This window comes from Ceratotherium simum, chromosome 5 (assembly GCF_057802395.1).
Source record: "Ceratotherium simum simum isolate JZ-2026a chromosome 5, ASM5780239v1, whole genome shotgun sequence".
In the NCBI taxonomy this organism is placed as follows: domain Eukaryota; kingdom Metazoa; phylum Chordata; class Mammalia; order Perissodactyla; family Rhinocerotidae; genus Ceratotherium; species Ceratotherium simum.
This window is the reverse complement of record NC_141904.1, coordinates 77,925,118-77,944,346: the sequence shown is the minus strand read 5'-3', so window position 1 is coordinate 77,944,346 and position 19,229 is coordinate 77,925,118. Positions and strand designations below refer to the sequence as shown.

The window sequence follows — 19,229 nt, the reverse complement described above, 5'->3', positions numbered from 1 at the left end:
TCCCAACATTCAGAGTTAGCAAAGACAAACAAAAGTTCTCATCTACAACTCGTGGGAGTGTGTACCAAAATATCCAATTTAGAACTGCTTAGTAAAGTGTAAAATATGCATACTCTCCAATTAAATAAATCCACTCCTGGTGTGGAATGGAAACTCTTACACATATGCACAAACTTGAACAAGGATGTTTTCCTGACATAAAAAACTAAATTGTGGCATACAATGAAAATCAAAGAGCAATGAAAAAGTGGCACATTAATAAAATAGAATACCATTCAAGTCTAAATTTAAAAAATGGATCTACCTCCATTAACATGAATATATTTTAGAAAGAATACTGAATAAATAAGGCAGGTTTCAGAATGGAACTTAGAGTATGGTACCATTTACATAAAATTTTAAGAACAGATAAATTACTATATATTATTTGTGAATGCATAAAATGTAGTAAAATACAAATGCACAGAAAGTGTGGAAGGATACACCCCACATGAATGAACTGGAAAGAACAGAACACAAGAGGTAACAAAGGGCAGTGTAACTGCAAAGTTTTATTTCATGAAAAAATGCTGTAAGCACTTTTCCATCTTTTCTTCTCTTTTCAAGTATTTTTTGGTTCTCTTCCATTCTTTTCCTTTCCATTCTCTTCCCTTGAGGTAGCAGGGCCAGCAGACCTTAGTGCTTGGACTGAGGAGATACTGGGGATGGAGGTGGCATCCCGCAGAGGCGGAGACTGAGCAAACAGGTAAACATACCAGGGATAAAGCCAGCCAGGCTTCTCACCCTCAAAAAAGGGAGTTACGAATATGGAAAGGTTGAAGGCGAAAATCACTCCATGGTGTTGGAATGGAACTGGAAATACTGATGTGAACTCATGGTTTTTAGTACATAATTGTATAGACAGATATAGAAATAGATAGATGTGTGTATGTATATACATATAAATATAAATAGAGATATATGTGTGTACATACACACACATATATGTCCTAGCTCCATCTGCAAAAGTTTTATCAGGTTGGCGCTATTGCCTCTGTTTTACAGATAAAGAAACTGAGGCATAAAGAGCTGTATAATTTGACCGAAGTCAAAAAGCTAGTAAGTAGAAAGGCCAGGACTTGAGCCCAAGCAGTCTGACCCCACAGGGTTATGACCCCATAACCAGGGGCTGATGCAAGCACTCATCCTTCTTTTGATCTAGCCACACCCAGATAGCAATTTACTATCTGTCAATGAAATCTTACAATCTAAAACTCCTAAAATACACGTCTGTCTTTTTGCTAGACGATGGGATGACACTTTATGATTCCTTGGAGTAATCAACAAACTAGCAATAAATTCCTAACTGGCCCCCTTTCGGAGCACCCCAAACTCACCTGTAGTAGCTGAGAACATCTCGGTCTTCCTTTTGACCTTCTTTAGCATCTTGTGCCAGTTCCCTGACACTCTTACTGCGAATCTCTTTGTTGCTGTCCCTCCAAAATAGCCACACCTCTTCCTCATCTTCTCCTGCCTCCAGAGCATTCTCTCCAGTAGAAACACCTTCAAATTCAAAGCGAGAAAGTACCAACCTAGAAAATAAAAGGAGGAGGGAAAACTATGTTTGAAATCCTCGCTAAGCTCTGATGTTGAACTCGAGCTTCACTTTCAGCATAAAGACTCACTCGAAAGCCATTTTATTTCTCCCACTGGCAGAACCACAAAGAGCCAAACATTAACTTCTTCATATACTTTAATGAGGTTGTTCTCAATCAGAGTGATTTTGCCCCCCAGGGGACATTTGGCAATGTCTGGAGACATTTTTGGTTGTCCTAACTGAGAGGGGTACTACTGGCATCCAGTGGGTAGCAGCCAGGGATGTTGCTAAACACCCTACAATGCACAGGACAGTCCCCCACGACAAATATTATTTGGTCCCAAATGTCAAAATGCCAACGTTGAGAAATCCTGCATTAGCCCAAGCCCAAAATTAAGTTATACATGAGAAAAAAAAAAGTATCACTATTTTAGGGGATAATTTAGTGTTTTGTATTTTTTTTTTTTTAACATTGCCCATATTACTGACACCATACTTATCAGGAAAACTGCTCCCTTGCTAAAAGTGAATCACTACTATTACCAAAACTTCTGTGGACTAATAAATGCTTTTAAACAGTGATAATTTAAAAAGCTCTTCCCTACATTGACTTAATATCAACACTGAATTACTTCCTTTAAAATTTAAAATTAATGATCATACTTAGAGAACTCTGAACTCTTAAAATTAAACCAAGTGTGTAAATGCTCCTTGGTGACTTCACATTACTTTTAAACCTGTATGCAAAATAAGTGACACCATGAGCAGAGAAGGCCACACCAAAAGCAAACTTAATAATTCCCCTAACCAAGACCTTTGCAAGAGGAAGATCAAATGCCAGCCAACCTGACTTCAGACCAAGTTTGAAGAAACCAAACAATTAGGTTTTATTACTCAGGAGCACAAACATCCACTGAACCACACACCTTTTCCATCTACATCCCTTTCCGGTCTTTATCTTAAATCCCAAGACCCCCACTCACTTGGTCTCAATCAGGATGTCGGCATTGGTTGGATTCAGCACAGCTTTACATATCAGTTCCTGGGTCACCGGAATCGATTTGTTCATGGACACACACAGGTCGGAGAGGTAGTCTAAGAATCTATTGAGAAATGGAAGCCAAACAAAACGTTTTCCGTAGACAGAGCAGAGCTTTGGCTCTTGGAGCCTGGCTCTTCCTCAAGTGGACAGAACCAACATACCTTTAACAAAAGAAGTCAGCGACAGTTTAGGCATTGGTGCCAGTGACTATGGTACCACTAGTCACCAGAGAGAAGGAAGAAAGAAGCAAAAGAGGAAAGGCGGCAGTGGTTATAGATGAACAGGTGATGAACAGGTGGTAGACGAAGAGGTGACGAGGTGAAAACGAAAATCAGGAACAACACAAGAAAAAAGTTCACATAAGGAAGAAATGGTGCAGACGCAGGGTAACCAGAGTGGTTGGGGCAAGGCTCTGATGCTGGACCGTCCGAGCTGCAATCCCGGTTCTGATTCTTATTAGCTATGTTCTGATATGTCTTGTTATTTGGGGAAATTATTTGACCTCACTGTGCTTCAGCATTCCCATCTATAGAAGAGGATGATGTGTAACCTCAGAGGACTGTGCTGAGGATTAAATGAGACAATTCATGCAGAGTGCTTACTTAGCTCATTCCCCGGCACACGAGAATGCACATAACATGTTAGTTATTTTTATGGGTGGGAGTAGTCATTTTAGAACAACACTATCAGCTCTCCAGTGCAACCGTTCATGATACCCACATTGTAAACTATTTCCCACTGCACTTGAAATGGTATGGATTTAATTAGAAGGAGAAGAAAGGAGGGAAGAGAGTGGGGAGAGGGGGAGACCTGTGTGAATGAGATAGAATCGATAGAATTCACTAATATATAATAAAAACATTTAAGTAACAATTAACTTTGCAAAAGACTCTTACTGATGATATTTGGGGGGGTGTTTGATAATCAGGGGTGCTAAAAAGTGAATGAGTAGTCAACAGTAATTGGTATTTACTGTGCATCTACTAAGCGCCAGGCACTGCATAAGCATTTACCCTCATTTAATTTTCATAACTACCCATTTAGCAGATGAGGAAATTAAAGCTCAAGGGAAAACAAGGTCACCCAGCTGATCAAGTTAGAGCTAGGACTCCACCCCAGGTCTCATTCCAATACCATGCTCTTTCTGCCACTTATCCAAGAGTCTCTCAAGACCTCCCCAACCAAAATCTGTCACTAGCAGCCCCCAAAAAGGAAATCTAGCAAAAAGCACCATGACCAGCTCAGTGCCTGCCTCTTAAATGTGTAGAGACCTTCTGCCGAGCAACCCCACTTCCGCCTCACCTGGGCTCCCTGTTCTTTCGCACCAGACTGACAAATGTGTCGATCTCCGCAGCGGTGATGTGTTTTTCTAGGAGTTTTCGGTTGTTGTGGAGCAGGGCAGTGATGGTGTCTTCAGCCAGCACATCATAGCCAATCTGCTTCTGCATGAATCCAAACTGCTTGGCTATGTACTCCTTTGAAGGAAGAACAGAGAGGTCAGCACGGAGGACAAAAGACAATACAGTCAATCTAAAAATAAAGAAAGGAGCAACATTCCCTGATGCGAATTACTGCTCATAAGGGGAATCAGAGGAGAGCATCTTTCTACAACTCTCCTACCGACGGCAACAGCTGCAAACTCCCTCGCGTCCTTTATTTCACTAAACCTGCCACACAAATGTAATTAAGCAAAATATCCTGTATTGACAGATGGGTATTTTATTAAGTGCACAGTGTAAATTTTAATGTAGTGACTTATTTTTTCTAAAAGGTCAAAGCTGTTTTTCAGCTCTGATTTTATTACAAGTTCAAGAGGATTTAACTGTGCCTTACTGCTCTGTGCTGCTGAATAAACACAGGTAAGCCTACCTGGATATTTAGAACAATGTTATCCCATTTTGTTTTCTTTATCTGAGGTGAAAATATATTTTTAAAGTCAATCGGTAGCAGAAGCAAGTTAGGAATACCTAAGCCAGTCACTCATATTCATAGAACACATGAAAACATCTTCAGCTTCTCTTTTTTGGGATCAGACATCATATTCCATAGGAATATTTGAGAACTCAAGGAAGCCTCTTATGAATAATTGTTTCTATACAAAGATATATCCCTGCCCAAGATAGACGATTTGCTTGCTCAAAGTTCAAGTGGCCCTTGAAACTTGGTTTAATTTTTTTTAAATTAATTCAGAAATCCTAAAAACAGGACTAACACAGTGGACATGGGCCACTTTTCAGCCCATACTCAATGAGGATGCATGTTTGGGAATTCAAGAGCCTTCAGGGATCTACTACTGCCAACTGACACAGGATCCACAAACAACCAAGCAAAGACATCTAATGCAGCAGTAGCAAGAGGGACTGGTTTAGACTCCTCACAAACAATCAAGATGTCCTGGCACACACTACAGGCTCTGATGTATCCTCATTCGAAGATGGAAAAGAGGAGCAGAATAAAAGCTCTTTGGCACTATTTGAGTATGGTATTAACACACTGGAGGTGAATTTAAAGCAACCATAGAGCCCAAAGGTAATCCCATCCAGACTAATGAATGTCACATCATAGGTATATGACACTTCTTTATATTTAAACAATAGCAAAGTCAAAGATTTAGAAATACATGCTAACAGGGTTAAACCTAATACTTGAGAGTATTGCTTAATGTCAACACTATCTTTACGATGACAAACAAAAAGCTTTAACTAGAGAGAAAAGTTTAAATTTAAAGACCAGATACAGTGGCAGTCAAAAGCTTAAAAACAAAAGCCTTTTGTAACATAATGTAGGGATGGGAGTCAAGGTTCTAATAAGCCTGCTTCTGTGTGCCTACAGTACTTTATGTAGCGCAGGGTTTCTTACCCTCAGCACTACTGACTTTCTGGGCTGGATAATTCTTTGTTGTAGGGGGATGTCCTATCCATTGTTGGATATTTAATAACATTCCTGGCCTCTACCCACTAGATACCAGTAGCACCCCCAAGTTGTGACACTCAAAAGGGTCTCCAGACATTGCCAAACATCCCCTGGGGGACAAAATTACTCCCAGCTGAGAATCACTGATGTAGCAACACAGTTCTCAGGTTTCCTTAGAATCTCACACTGTTTGGAACCCCCAAAGAAGTTAGATGTTTATTTCATGGGGAGAATGTAATATATATGTTTAGTGTCATGACATAGATAATGACACTAAATGTCATTAAAATGTCATAAAACATGAGCGAGAACCAAAACAAAGTGAAGGTTACCAGCAGAGATGCAGGATATGGAAGGGGGCAGGAAGAAAAGATTCCACTCCATCTTCAGTATAAACACATGGAATTATTTCCTTAGACCTTAGGGAATATGCCATTTAAAATACTATAAATGTAATACCAACGCCAAAAAAGAGAAATCTCATTGAAAGGTGGCAGCAGAAGGGGAATTCTCAGGTATCCTTAAGGACTCTGTAATACATCTTCTTCCTGGGGTTGCAAAAAATCTGTTTCCTTTCTAAGAGCAAACTTAACAAACTATTCTCTAGCCATTAAATAAATATATACGTTAACCCTTAAAACTCAAGAGGCAATTATGTGAACTTCAGGGAGGAAATTGCCAATCACTTCCCATCAATCCTTAATCCCAACCTGGTTCTTCCTGTAGTCTTGCTGCGAGTGTCTCAGGACCCTGTAGCAGAGCCGGCAGATATGTCTGAAAGGAGCGTGCCGCTGGTCACCAAGCTCCTCGAGCCGCAGCATTGGACCATCGCCACAGTCTGTGAAGGGGGCCTGTAACAACTTGAAGATCTGTTTGTGAAAAGGAGGAGGAAATTCCGTCATCACCTAATGTGTTAACAGCTAACCCTCTGTCTGGAAGCAATATAACCTCAAGGGTAGCTGGACTACACAGGAAAGTCCTCTATGCCAACACATCAACAACCTAAAGATTGTATTCATTCCATCAACTGGGACTGGCTACTCACTGAACTCAGTCCACCCGGACCTAACTGGTCCTCAAATACTTGCAAGTGCAGTGGTTAAAAGTACAGACTCTGGAATCAGGAGATTCTAGGCTGAAATCACACACCTTCATTATTTCCTAGCAGTGTAGATCATGGTCAAGGTAACCTTCGGTTTTGTCATCAGCAAAATGGAAAGAATCATACCTACCTAGCTTACAAGGGTGTTGTAAGGATGACAGTAGATAATAATTGTCATTTACATAAGTATAGTGTGCAGTGAAAGCTTCTGCCATTGAATCAGATCATTTTGGCCCCTCAAGGAATTGCTATTGCAGAAATGAGCGTGGGCATTAAGCCAGAGGTCTAATTCTGGAAGTCATCACATGAAACAGCTGGACATAATTTATTTTTGGACTGGAAATCCTTGTTGAAACATGATGGAGTGTTAACAAATTTTGTCTATCATAGACTCACAAAAGAAAGGATTCTCAAATCCCAAGTTCCTATGGAGAACTGTGGGACTTGTAACTAATATGTTTTTCTTTTGGCTTTAGTGGTCAGGAATTTTTAAGGCAAGCTTTTGGCCCAATCTATAATAGCTTTAGAGAACTATATGGTATGCATTTCTGGGCACTCCATCTACTCTCGATTTGTCATTTTCCTCCCTCTAATTTGTCTTTACACCAGTTTATTTAAATTTATGCCAGATAATACCATTTATATATTTCCTGTAAGCCATTACTCATTCTTTATGGTAAGATTTTGTGGTGATTTATAGGGGTCCCTATAAGAGCCTATATAGACCCGAGTTGATCAAATACTCTAAATCTCCCAGACATATGAAATAACCTTAAGGACATATAGCACTTGATATTATTTTTGAGGAAAGTAAAGTTGTCAACTTAACTCTTCTTGGAGTTCCTAACAAGTGAATTCTCACATGCTCAATATTCAACAAGTGTGTTTTCAATTGAACTGAACTATCAAGCCATAAAAAGACATGGAGGAAACTTGCATGCATATTACTAAGTGAAAGAAGCCAATCTGAAAAGGCTACATACTGTATGCTTCCAACTATATGACATTCTGGAAAAGGCAAAATTACGGAGACAGTAAAAAGATCAGTGGTTGTCAGGGGCTGGGGGAGGGAAGGATGAATAGACAGAGCACAGAGGATTTTTAGGGCAGTGAAACTACTCTGTATGACACTATAATGATGGATATATGTCATTATACATTTGTCTAAACCCATAAAACATATAACACCAAGAGTGAACCCTAATGTAAACTATAGACTTTGGGTGATTCTGATGTGTCAATGTAGGTTCATCAATTGTAATAAATATACCAGTGCGGTGGGGGATGTTAATAATGGGAAAGGCTATGCATGTCTGGGGGTACAGGGTATATGCGAACTCTGTACTTTCCACTCACTATTGCTGTGAACTTAAAACTGCTCTAAAAAATAAAGTCTATTTTTCAAAAAAGTCAGTTGACCAAGTCTTCCAGGTAGGAATCATCCATGCCCCTCTCTAAGAGCAGTGATCCCAGCAGCGCAAGTGATTTCTTATAAAGCCAACCCTGTATGTCACATCTCACCGACCTGCTTGAGAATATTCTGTTCTCTCATCAGCTTCTGCCTTTCTCTGTTGGGCTTGGAGAAGACTACTTCAAGCACATCTTGACCAGAGTTAGTTCCACCAGTGACAAAGTAAACCAAGTCTTCCAGCAGCTTGGTTACAGACCTTAGGGGGAAGGAAGCTATTAGAGATAGGAGGTGTTCAATGTTCAACAGGCTGGAGGCTTCAGCTGGGAAGCCTCAGGCCTAATGAACCAATTAAACAAAAGCAGACCCATTCTTCCTCATTTCCTCGAAATTGACAACTGAGGCCAAGTACCAAAAAGAGTGAAATATAGACAACACATTATTGTCCACAAAAGGACAAAATATTAGCCATCAAATTTTTTCTCAGAGTAACCTCAAGCCCCATTATTTAGTAAGGTAGCTCCAGAGACCGAGTTGGAGACAGAGAAAGAGATATATCTTTACAACTTCAGAGACTTTCAAAAAAGTGAACCCAAAATAACTACTTCTTGAAAACCACAAGTTGAAGCCACCCACAAATGCTAAAGCTTGCTACTCTTACACACGGCTGTTCAGAGCATTCTCTCTCTCTGCAAGGGACTTCAAAAATCCCCAGTGGGTGAGGATGAGTGCGTCTGGTTCTCACGGGTAGCCCTCACCTTCTTTCATTCTGGGTGATGGTGCCCTTCTCCAGCTTCCCAGCTATGGAGCCCAGCACCTTGCTGGCATCGTTGGCAAAGTCCAGGTCCCGAACCTCAGCAGGAGAAACTGGAACTATGGCAAATGCTTCCTTATCCTCCTTCACGGGAGAGGTACCAATCTGAAATGCAAGATGGTCTTTGTGGGACAGTGTCTTGGATTGAGAGGGTAACACATTAATCAAACACTATATTTACGGGCCATTGGGCCATCCAAAAAGCTTGGACCTATCTTGCAGTTAAAATCAACTAGACATAGAACAACATCTGGAATAAAATACCCCAAATTGTTAATGGTTGTTACCTCTGGAGACTGGTATTGTAGGAACAATGAGGCAGGAAATGGGGCACTACTATCATTTATAGCTTCATCGTTACAAGGAGCATGTAAAACTCTTATAATTAAAAAACATGTTTATAAATTCATAGGGAAAAAGCAAATATGCAAAATGGTAATTATTGACTCTAAGCAAGAGTATTATAAGGGTAGACTCTGTACCATTCTTTCAATTTTTCTATATACCTGAAAATGTTCATAAAAGTAGAAGAAAAAATTCCAATAACCTCCCCATCACCAAAAAAAATATGTGAGAGTATTATTTCATTTTTTAAAAAGAAAATCTTATGTTTGTGTATTTATGCTCTACGATCCTAGAGAAGGGGAGAAAGGAGAGGTGGACTTCAGGGAGAGAAACTAAAGGAATTAAGAGAACTTTCAAGAAAAAAAGTGTATATTCAAATACACAGAGAAATAAAGAAATAATAAAGATTGGGCAGAAATCAACTAGGTATGTGATATACTTCAAAGCACAAGCAAACATTCCCCCAGCCAAAATCTTCCTTCAGACAGACATGAAATCCAAACAATTGCTCAACCTTTAGGGCAGAAGCCATGGAAGAAAATAAAAGGTTCCGGTTATTTCAAAAGCCCTGGGCTTGCGTTAGCCAAGTCCCTTGGAGAGAATTCTTTCACCGCATTCAAGGTTGTCCATGACCACACTCTTGCCAAAGCAACAAAATTTCAGAGCTCCATACTCCTCCATCTGTCCTCAAAGGAGCCCTTTCATTAGGGAGCATGAGACCAAGAGGAGGCAGCCAAGTTCTGGAACTTACTTTCAGCATCACGGGCTTTTCTTCTTCTTTGTCAATGGGGATATTTGTGCTGTGAACCCAGGTATTGGTACACAGGTGTCTGAGCCGGACATAGGAGTTTCTAAAGGGAAAAAATTAGGACTTTAAGGACAGGAATATTTAGGTTCTCTATATTCACTGGCCTAGAATATACTCTATCAAAATAAAAAATGGATACCAAAATGGTTTTCTGCCAGACACTGGACAATATAAACTTAAGAACAAATGGCTCTGGGTCCAAGATACATTCTGATGTATTAACAATAGCAAATCATTCATAATGACTCTAACGTTATTGTGATATGCTATATTTCTAAATATAAGATTATATCCTATGAATGAATATCTCAGAACAAGCTGAGTATGAGGTAGAGTAACAAGAAGCATTTACTGAGTGTATATTAGTGCTTATCATAAGAAATGATAAAGCAATAACAAATTTTCATATAGATCAATAAAGCAAAAAATTAATTCACAAAATTCCTGGAAGAAAATATGAGAAAATATTTAATAACCTTCTGGTAGAGAAAGCCTTTTGAAGCACACAACAACATACAAGATCCCTAAATTTTAAAACTAAACGATGGATATATCTTATTACATAGTTTAAATTTTATATCTTGAATATAGCAAAAAAAATTAAGAGCAAAGTTGAAAGAAAAATGACAACCTGGGAAAATAAAAGAGTAATACATAGCATAAAAAATGTTGTTAATCCACATATATAAAGAGATTTTAAAAATCAATAAGAAAAACATGAATATTGGAAATTAAAATGGGACAAGGACACAAACCAATCATTTAATAAAGCAATATATATGGCCAATAAACTTGGAAGTATACATTCAACCTCCTTAGTATACAATTTACACAAATTAAAACAATATATCATTTTATTCTATTGTATTCCAAAGATCTGAGAGACTGATATAACTCAGTATCCACAAGAGCTTAGGGAAATTAGTCCTCCTGCACACCCATGGTGAGAGTGTAAACAGGTTAAACTCTGGAAGGGAGTCTGGCACTTTATATAACATGTAAAATGTATCTCTCTTTTCATCCAGTAATCCCATTTTTAGATTTTTCCCTTAAGAGATGATAGCACGGGTACAAAGTGAGGCATAAAGATGTTCAACAAAGCATTATTTATAATAGTAAAAAATTGTAAACAATCAAATGTCTCAATAATGGACTAGTTAATTTTAGTACAAACAATAGAATACTACACAGCTTATTTAAAATGACAATCGATATACGCTTACTTGGACGTATGTACAGAATATATTGCTCAGTGGAAAAAAACGTTAAAAACGCCTTATAATCTCATTTATGAAAATTAAATACAGGTTATCTGTGTGCCCAGAGACCTGTCTGGAACTACATAAACCAAAATGTTAGCAGTAGTTATCTCTGGATGATTGAATTTTATGTGATTTTTACTTGCTTTTCTAATCTCCATGAGATTTTTAAAACGTTGTTGTTTCTTTTTACAGTGAGCATGGATCATTTTACAATAGTTTTCAATTTTGCTTTTCTTTTAAAGAAGTAGTGACATAATTCTTGCACTTATGGAATCTACCATCCCATTAGTGAGACAAGATGATTGAATGCCAAGCAATAGTAAGTAACAGGAGATGCAAATTAAAAAGCATTAAGTTAGGAGACAGTCAAGGAAAGCACTGAAGGACTTTTAGAGGAAGAGATCAAGGAGGCCTCAGAGAGTCATGGAAGTATTTTGTTACTGAAAACTTTAAACATTGGTGGGACTGGGGCAGACAGAGGAGCATGGAAGTCATTTGCAACAGGAGGAATTTAGAACAATGGCATCCCAAGTTCCCAAGGGAAAGAGATGAAAGGGGGCATCAAACCAGGTACACCTCTTCAGTAGATCCTCTGCCTTCTGCCTTCCTTCATTAGAACCACCCTGAACATTACAAGTAAGGGCAACCATAGTGATATTTACTTTAACTAGCATGAAAACAAATTAAACAACATGAACAAGAAATTTGACAGAGATCTGTGTTTTTTCTTCTGAGTGACTTGGACTCATTTTCTTATTTGCAAAGTATAACCAAAGCTTGAAGCTTAGCTTTTAATTGGATGATTACATTCTATAAAGCTCTATGTCAAATTTCAATTAAGACACACAGGGCATTCTATCCATTCATCCAAAGTCACATTCTCAATCCTTAACTCAAAAGCCATGATATAAGACAATTATAAAAAAGCCGCAAAGCTGGATGCTCTCCCAATGTTCATTTAATGCATCTAATTTATGTATGTTGCAATTTTATCATCTTGTTTAGTATATCCAGGATTTGTCATTATCCCTTTCACTTTGGCTTGGAAGGATTCTTTTAACCAGTGACTATCACAAAAATTCCTTTGCTGATAACATTTCAGGGACATTCATATATCTACTCCTAGACTTTCTGATCTACAAAAAAGCAAAATTTAGCACAACTTTAAGATGGAGGAAAATGAGTGTACAACTCCTAAGGTTTTTTATGATTCCACAGGTTCAATGAATAAGAGGCCCCATTCACTCTGGCTCTGAGGTTGGTGGTCAAGGGCAAGAATGGGTAAAAATTTAAGAAGCTAAGATCAAGTGCAAGGTCATAAGTAGTAGTAAACAGACTGGTAGACCATGCCAGACACTTTTTCTAAGAACACAGCCTTCCCTTCCTTAAGAGTTCAGAATCAGTTTACCTATGGACAACTGCCCACCAAGAAAGTTTTCCAACAAAGAAACAGTAATGAATGGAGGAGATATAGAAGCAGGGGTCTCTAACTAGCCAAAGCTGCTTGGGCAGCTGACCTATAAGCTTAAATTTCCCTTTCCCACAGGATCATGGGGATTTCCAACCCACTGAGGAATATGGCCAACCAGTACCTCATTCCTCTTCACCAAAGGGATGTGATATTTTAAATCACATGGTTCTGTTCTTTGCTATCCCTTACAAACTAAAACATTTAGCATATAAATATCATTCCCTTGTCTTCGGGGAACCTAAAAATTTCATTAAATAACTTCCAGAATAGAGGACACAACACATGGAAAATTACTTAAACCAAAATGCAGCGGGGCTCTACAGACATGTACCTGTCCAGGGAACAAGCAGGCAGTCAACGAGACAGGAAGCATTTAAAAAGCAATCTACCTTACCTCAAATTGTATTACAAAATGATTTCAAAATGGATAAAAGACTATAAAACTCTTAGAAGAAAATGTTGGCATAAATCTTTGTGACCTTGGATTAGGCAGTGATTTCTTAAGTAAGAAAACAAAATCATGAGCCATCAAACAAAAAACAGATAAATCGAACTTTGACAAAATTAAAAACTTCTGTGCTTCGAGGGACACCATCAAGAAAGTGAAAAGAATCTACAGAATGGGAGAAAATATTTGCAAATCATATATCTGGTAAGGGATTTGTATCTAGAATGAAGAACGGTTAAAACTCAATAATAAAAAGACAAATAATCCAATTTTTTAAATGGGTAAAAAATAATGGGCAAAGGATCTGATTAGATATTTCTCCAAAGAAGATACACAAATGGCCGGTGAGTGCAGGAAAAGAAGATCAACATCATTAGCTATTAGAGATATGCAAATCAATACAACGGGAGATACCACTTCACACTTACTAGGATGGCTCAAATAAAAAACGACAGACAATAATAAGTGTTGGAGAGAATGCAGAAGAGTTAGAACCCTCATATACTGCTGGTGGGAATGTAAAATGGTGCATCCATGCTGAAAAACAGACTGGCAGTTCTTCAAAATGTTATACATGAGTTACCACATGACCCAGTAATTCCACTCCTAAGGTACAGACCCAAGAGAAATGAAAACATATGTCCATACAAAAATGTGTACATGAATGTTCACAGCAGCATTATTCATAATAGCCAAAAGGGGTAAACAACTCAAAGGGCCACGACCTAGTAAGTGGATAAATACAATGTGGTATATTCATACAATAGAATATTAGCCACAAAATGAAATGAAGTACTAACATAGGCTACAACATGAATGAATCTTAAAATTACTAGGTGAAAGAAACTAGTCACATATGACCACATAATATATGATTCCATTTATACGAAATGTCCAGAATAGGCAGATCAATAGAGACAGAAAGTAGATTAGTCTAAGGCTGGGGGTAGAGCATGGAGAAATGAGAGTGACTGCTAATGGGTATGGTGTTCCTTCTTGGGGTAATGAAACTGTTCTAAAATCAATTGTGATGATGGTTGCTCAACTCTGCTAATCTACTAAAAACCATCAAATTGACCACTTTAAATAGGTACGTTATATGTATATGAATTCTATCCCAATAAGCTTGTTATTTTTAAAAAAGGCAATCTAAATCAGGGCAAACCTGGAGTATGCAAAGCTGTGCACACACTTGGGATTTTCTAGGAGAAGATCTCTAGCTTTCCCCCAATTCTCAAGGGGTTTACAACTAGGCAAAGTGTAAGACCCAGCAATCATTTTACTGAATGGCCACAAAAGCCCTTCTTGCATTATAAAGTTCTCTTCTATGTGGACACTGTCTTACATATATCACCCTGAGAGGGACAGGAATAGCAGCTAGCACAAGAGAAGGTTCTCCTCTAATTGTGACAGCACCCAAGCTACCATCATCAGTATCATAGCCAAGCTCAGGCCAAGCAGGTAAACAGCAATGATATACGAGTAATGAAACATAAAGTGATACTCAGAGAGAGGGGCCATGTGTGAAACCTACAAATGTCAGTGAGATCTGCACTAACCAATGTTGTGTTGAAGAGTCTGAATTACCCAAACAACCCTATGCGGCTTACACATTTAAGATTTGGGGCCCTGCAATAGGACTCCCTGACTTGTGATAAGTTGCTTAAACTCTCTGAGCCTCAGTTTCTTTATCAGTAAGAAGGACTGCATAATAATACCTATCTCACAGGAATTTTTGTGAAGATGAAGTTATATAACACAAGTAAAATACTTAGCATTGTACATGGCATGTAGCGAGCACTCAGTAAATTATTATTAACAATATTATTAATATCAATAATATTGTTGTTGATTTTGTTGTTAAGAATAAGCTTTCATCCCATTTATAGTCCAGTTATTTCCCCCTCAAAATGCATTCTTCTGCAACAAAACTAAGAGTTAAATTTAATAAAATAACCAAAGAAGACTGGTCTGACTTCTCAACACTTTTAATAAAATTTACTTGTACTCAGTGAATTGCAAATATTCCATTTTCTAGAATTTCTTTTCAATTGTTCATTCGATTGACCAGGAGATCTCTCAGTTTTGGAAAAGAGGAAGAGAGTAAAAGAAACAAGAAACACTGAGCTACTTGAGCTTAAAGGTTGGTTTGTTTACCTAAATATAGCACTTCTTATCCAATTACTAAAAACTTATCATTGATGACCCATAAAAAAATCAGATGCCATTCCAATGGGCAGCCAGAGCAAATCTTTCACCAAATCTGTATAAAAACTTCAAGAAAGGCAATGATGATTTAGATTCCAAGAAACCCAGCCAGACCACCTATACCAGCCCTGACTCACTTGGGATAAGCTATTTTAGAATCATACCTTGGGACAAGGCTATCACCTCCACGGAGAGTGGTGGGGTCTAGCTCAAAAATGGAGGAGATGTCATTGCCTTCGGGCACAGAGACCAGGGAGTACACCATCTTTTCTTGGGCATTTCGCAATCTGCTTCGAGATGCATCCTGATCAGGGTCCACCTGAGGAGGAAAAGTCATCAAGTCAAGGATTCTGCATGCCAAAGCCTTCACTCACCACAATCACTGCACATTCCACAGGAACAGGGAAGAAACAATGGTGAACGTCAGCAGTTGGCAGGAGAAGCACCACAGTTTCAGAGGAGTCATAAAAGATGATAATCGGCCACCCATGCCAAGAATATTCACACTCTACCTCCTTGTGTTGCAATAAAAATGTTTAAACAACGTGGGGTTGCAATAATAGACGTCCATGGGAAGAGAGCTATAGGTGATAAAGAACTCCGTATAACAACATCCATCTGCAGTAGTTGCAGGAGAGGAGAAGCACTTTGAGAAAACTTATCCTGTGGATTTGGTTATGGGTCATGGTGTTAATCTACAGTGAAACTGTCTAGCAATAATATGGTACAGCTACTTCCCAGGAGAAAAAATAAAATAAACCTGAATCCAAGTGTTCGTAAGCAGCGATCCCACTATGGCCAAGAAAAATACTTGAGAAGTCAGACTAGCCCTGAAAAAAATGTTCGTAATTAATCAAGGAGGTCTGCCGAGACAATTCAGGGAATAAAGGGCCTCTCTTGCTACATTAGGGATTTGGCTGCGACTGAAGAAATCTCTACAGTGAATGCTAATGAACAATGACGAAGGCTTTCCTGAGAAGTTGTAAAAACACATTCTAGGCTCCAAAGAATCTGCCTAAGAAGATTTAAGTAGCATGCTTAGACTAGCACCTGCTCTGATAGGCTCTGCAAAGTTTCTCTCAGTGCTGTGACTCTACGTGGGATTATTTTTAATGTTTCACATCCTTGCAAGATGACAATATCCACCTGCCTCTATTAGGAAAACCACATTTTCTTTGTCACTAACTTGCTTTGCTTAGGCTGAGGCACTGCCGCCTTTCCAAGTAGGGAATGGAGAAAAGGAAATCAAATCGAACAGGCAAAGGAGAAAGCATGAGAGAATTTAATTCCATGGGGCCTCAGTTCTAGGACTGCAGGCAACAGTCTGCTTTATCAGTTCATCAGCAGCCCAACTCTGTCTGTAAAAAAAGAAAAAAACAAAAGGTTCTTTTAATACCCCAAACCTCTGCCTCCTCTCTCTCATGCTCCTTCCTCTAATACCTTGAAGCTCTCCCTAAACAAATCCACGACTCGTTATTCTATCTACACTAAAGTAAGAATCAACTGGAAAGCACCAAAACATCTCTATAAGCTCATTCAGGAGAAAGAACTTTGAACTGAATTTGTCCTCTTCTAAGTACTGTTACTCGCAAAGTGTCCCACACACCACTTTCAAAATAAACCCTGACCTGATTCAGGTTTAAGACACAGGGCTCAGCTACAGGCTGGCAGTTAAATTTCAGACCTGCCAGAACTCTAAAGAAAAATTAAAATTGCATTAAGTCCACTGTCTCCAGAAACTTGGCTGAGAAACAGCGTCCTCGTGTTCTTTCATTGTGCAGTCGGCGTTTGCCACCTAGTGGGAGGAAAGGCGCATGTGCAAAAGGCCATCAGACAAGAACCAGCCTGGAGTTGTCCTTTCTCTCCCTCTGGCATTGAGCGCATGGCATGAGGGTGCTGCTGAATTTAGTAGGACAAGCGCAACGAAGCTGAGTGAGGTCCCAGGCAAAAACACAAGCACTGGATGCCAATCTCAAGGAAATACACAACCAACGAGCAGGGCAGAACGAGGGGCATCCTCTCCCCAACTTACACAACCCTACTTTTCCACCCAAATTTCCAAAGCCAAGAAGAGGGTGAAGGGGGCAGGACCCTCCCAATGCTAATACCTTCCCCCCAGAGGCAGGAGCTGCACTGTTGGCCTTGCAGGTGCGGGGTGCAGGGTGAGCCCCCCACACCCCTCCTCCACATGAGGACCACCACCCAAGCAACATCCAGAGTAACCAGAGCAATGCAGTCTAGATCTGCACCCAAGGCTGTTCATACATCCTGCCACCCTGGCACGGAGAAGAATGAAAAAGATGAAAGACAACTGAACTCCAAGAGACCCTGAGACGTGATAAATCAGGACCACTCTCAATGGCTGTTTCCTCATCTGTCAAATGGAGATCATAAAACCTGCCTTAACTCCTTATGTGCAGCTGTTATGTAGCCCAGATGAACTGGTGGATGTCAAGGCACTAAAAATGCTAATGATCTTGTGCAATGTACAAAAATGCCATTTATTAAGAGCTTACTATGGGCCAGGCACTTCATTTGCACAACATCTTACTTCGTCCTTACAACAAGGATATCTGCCACTTCTCCAGATAAGGAAATTGAAGCTCAGAGAGGGAAAGTAGCTTGTCCCGAGTCACACAGTTCATAAGCAGTGGGTCTGCTATTTAAACCCAAGTCTGTCTCTCTCCTGCACTCCTGTCTTCCTCCCGCACTGCAAATGCCAGTGTTCCCTCACACATCAACAGGCCAGGAGAGCAGCCCTGTTCCCCACAGAGCTCAAGGTTACCTGAACATCAGCTCTCACTGAAAGAAGCCCAGGCTCTCCTTCAAAGTAATCTCAGAGAGGAGACTTACTCTGTGTTACCTCAGATGGTAGCACTAAGACCAACAGATGCAAGTCACACAAAGGCAGTTCTTCCTTTCAAAACAAAGAAGGTGCAAAGATGAGAACTGTCTTTCGAAAAATAAGGCCCCTGCCAGTTCAAGTCTTCAAATACTAACCATATGAACACTACGCAGAGATGATGTGCAAAGATTTCCTTGCACGTTGGCAGAAAGTTGGACTCGGTCAGTATTTTCCAAGCCACATTAATCCTGGAAGTTAAGCTTTCAAAATGGGCTTGAGAAGTGAAGGTAAAGAGGATGAAAAGAAGGACTAGGACCCTCAGATGCTCCCTCAAGGAACCAGAAAGATGAGATGAACTCCCCCAGCAAGTCCAGGAACAAACAGCAGGACACCCTCAGCCAGAACTCCTCTCCTTTGTCTCTTCCAAAGCTAACATTCCCCCCAAACATAACTAGAAGGTTAATCACTACTGCAGAATTTGTAACACTTTCCAGAGACAATTACATTCTGTATTATCTCCACCCCAACTCTCTTCGTTAATGTGCCTATTTTCAAGTCCAAACGTTTACTAAAAAAAAGAAATACCCTCAATACTACCTACCATATTCACCATTGAAATGATCACATGGACATACAATGTCAAAAAGCACAGTAATTGTTTGGATTTTTGTTTTGTTTTGTTCTAATCCTAGATCAGAATGAAGCACCCCACAAGAGAGCTGCATTACTTATACCCATCATTCCACGTAACACAACCACTGCCCCCTTCAATCCGTAATTGTGGACACCTAAACCCCCAAGTGCCTCCATATCAGCGTTAATTGGCAATATGGCCTCCAAAGAAAAATCCAGTTGCATTAAAATTCCAAACCACATTATAAAGTCTATACCTGACTTTGCAGAAAGCAAGGACAGATGGTTAGACAAGTGAGTGTCTCATCAGATGTCAGGTGCTCCGTGCCTCATGTGTTACCTCCATGGTCTAAA

The 19,229-nt window shown here is 39.5% G+C and overlaps 1 protein-coding gene across 1 annotated transcript in view; it reads right to left on the bottom strand.

The window, feature by feature from the left end:
• Positions 1–19,229, bottom strand: part of ITPR1 (inositol 1,4,5-trisphosphate receptor type 1) — a 321,115-nt gene that overhangs the window by 164,671 nt on the left and 137,215 nt on the right. Inside the window, exons 13-20 of the mRNA XM_087431374.1 lie at positions 15,562–15,716; positions 9,952–10,051; positions 8,800–8,960; positions 8,159–8,300; positions 6,242–6,400; positions 3,921–4,093; positions 2,560–2,679; positions 1,377–1,571 (exon numbers count right to left, since the gene is read on the bottom strand). Of these exons, the coding sequence (XP_087287500.1) occupies positions 1,377–1,571; positions 2,560–2,679; positions 3,921–4,093; positions 6,242–6,400; positions 8,159–8,300; positions 8,800–8,960; positions 9,952–10,051; positions 15,562–15,716 (1,205 nt within the window). The remainder of the gene's footprint in view (positions 1–1,376; positions 1,572–2,559; positions 2,680–3,920; positions 4,094–6,241; positions 6,401–8,158; positions 8,301–8,799; positions 8,961–9,951; positions 10,052–15,561; positions 15,717–19,229) is intronic.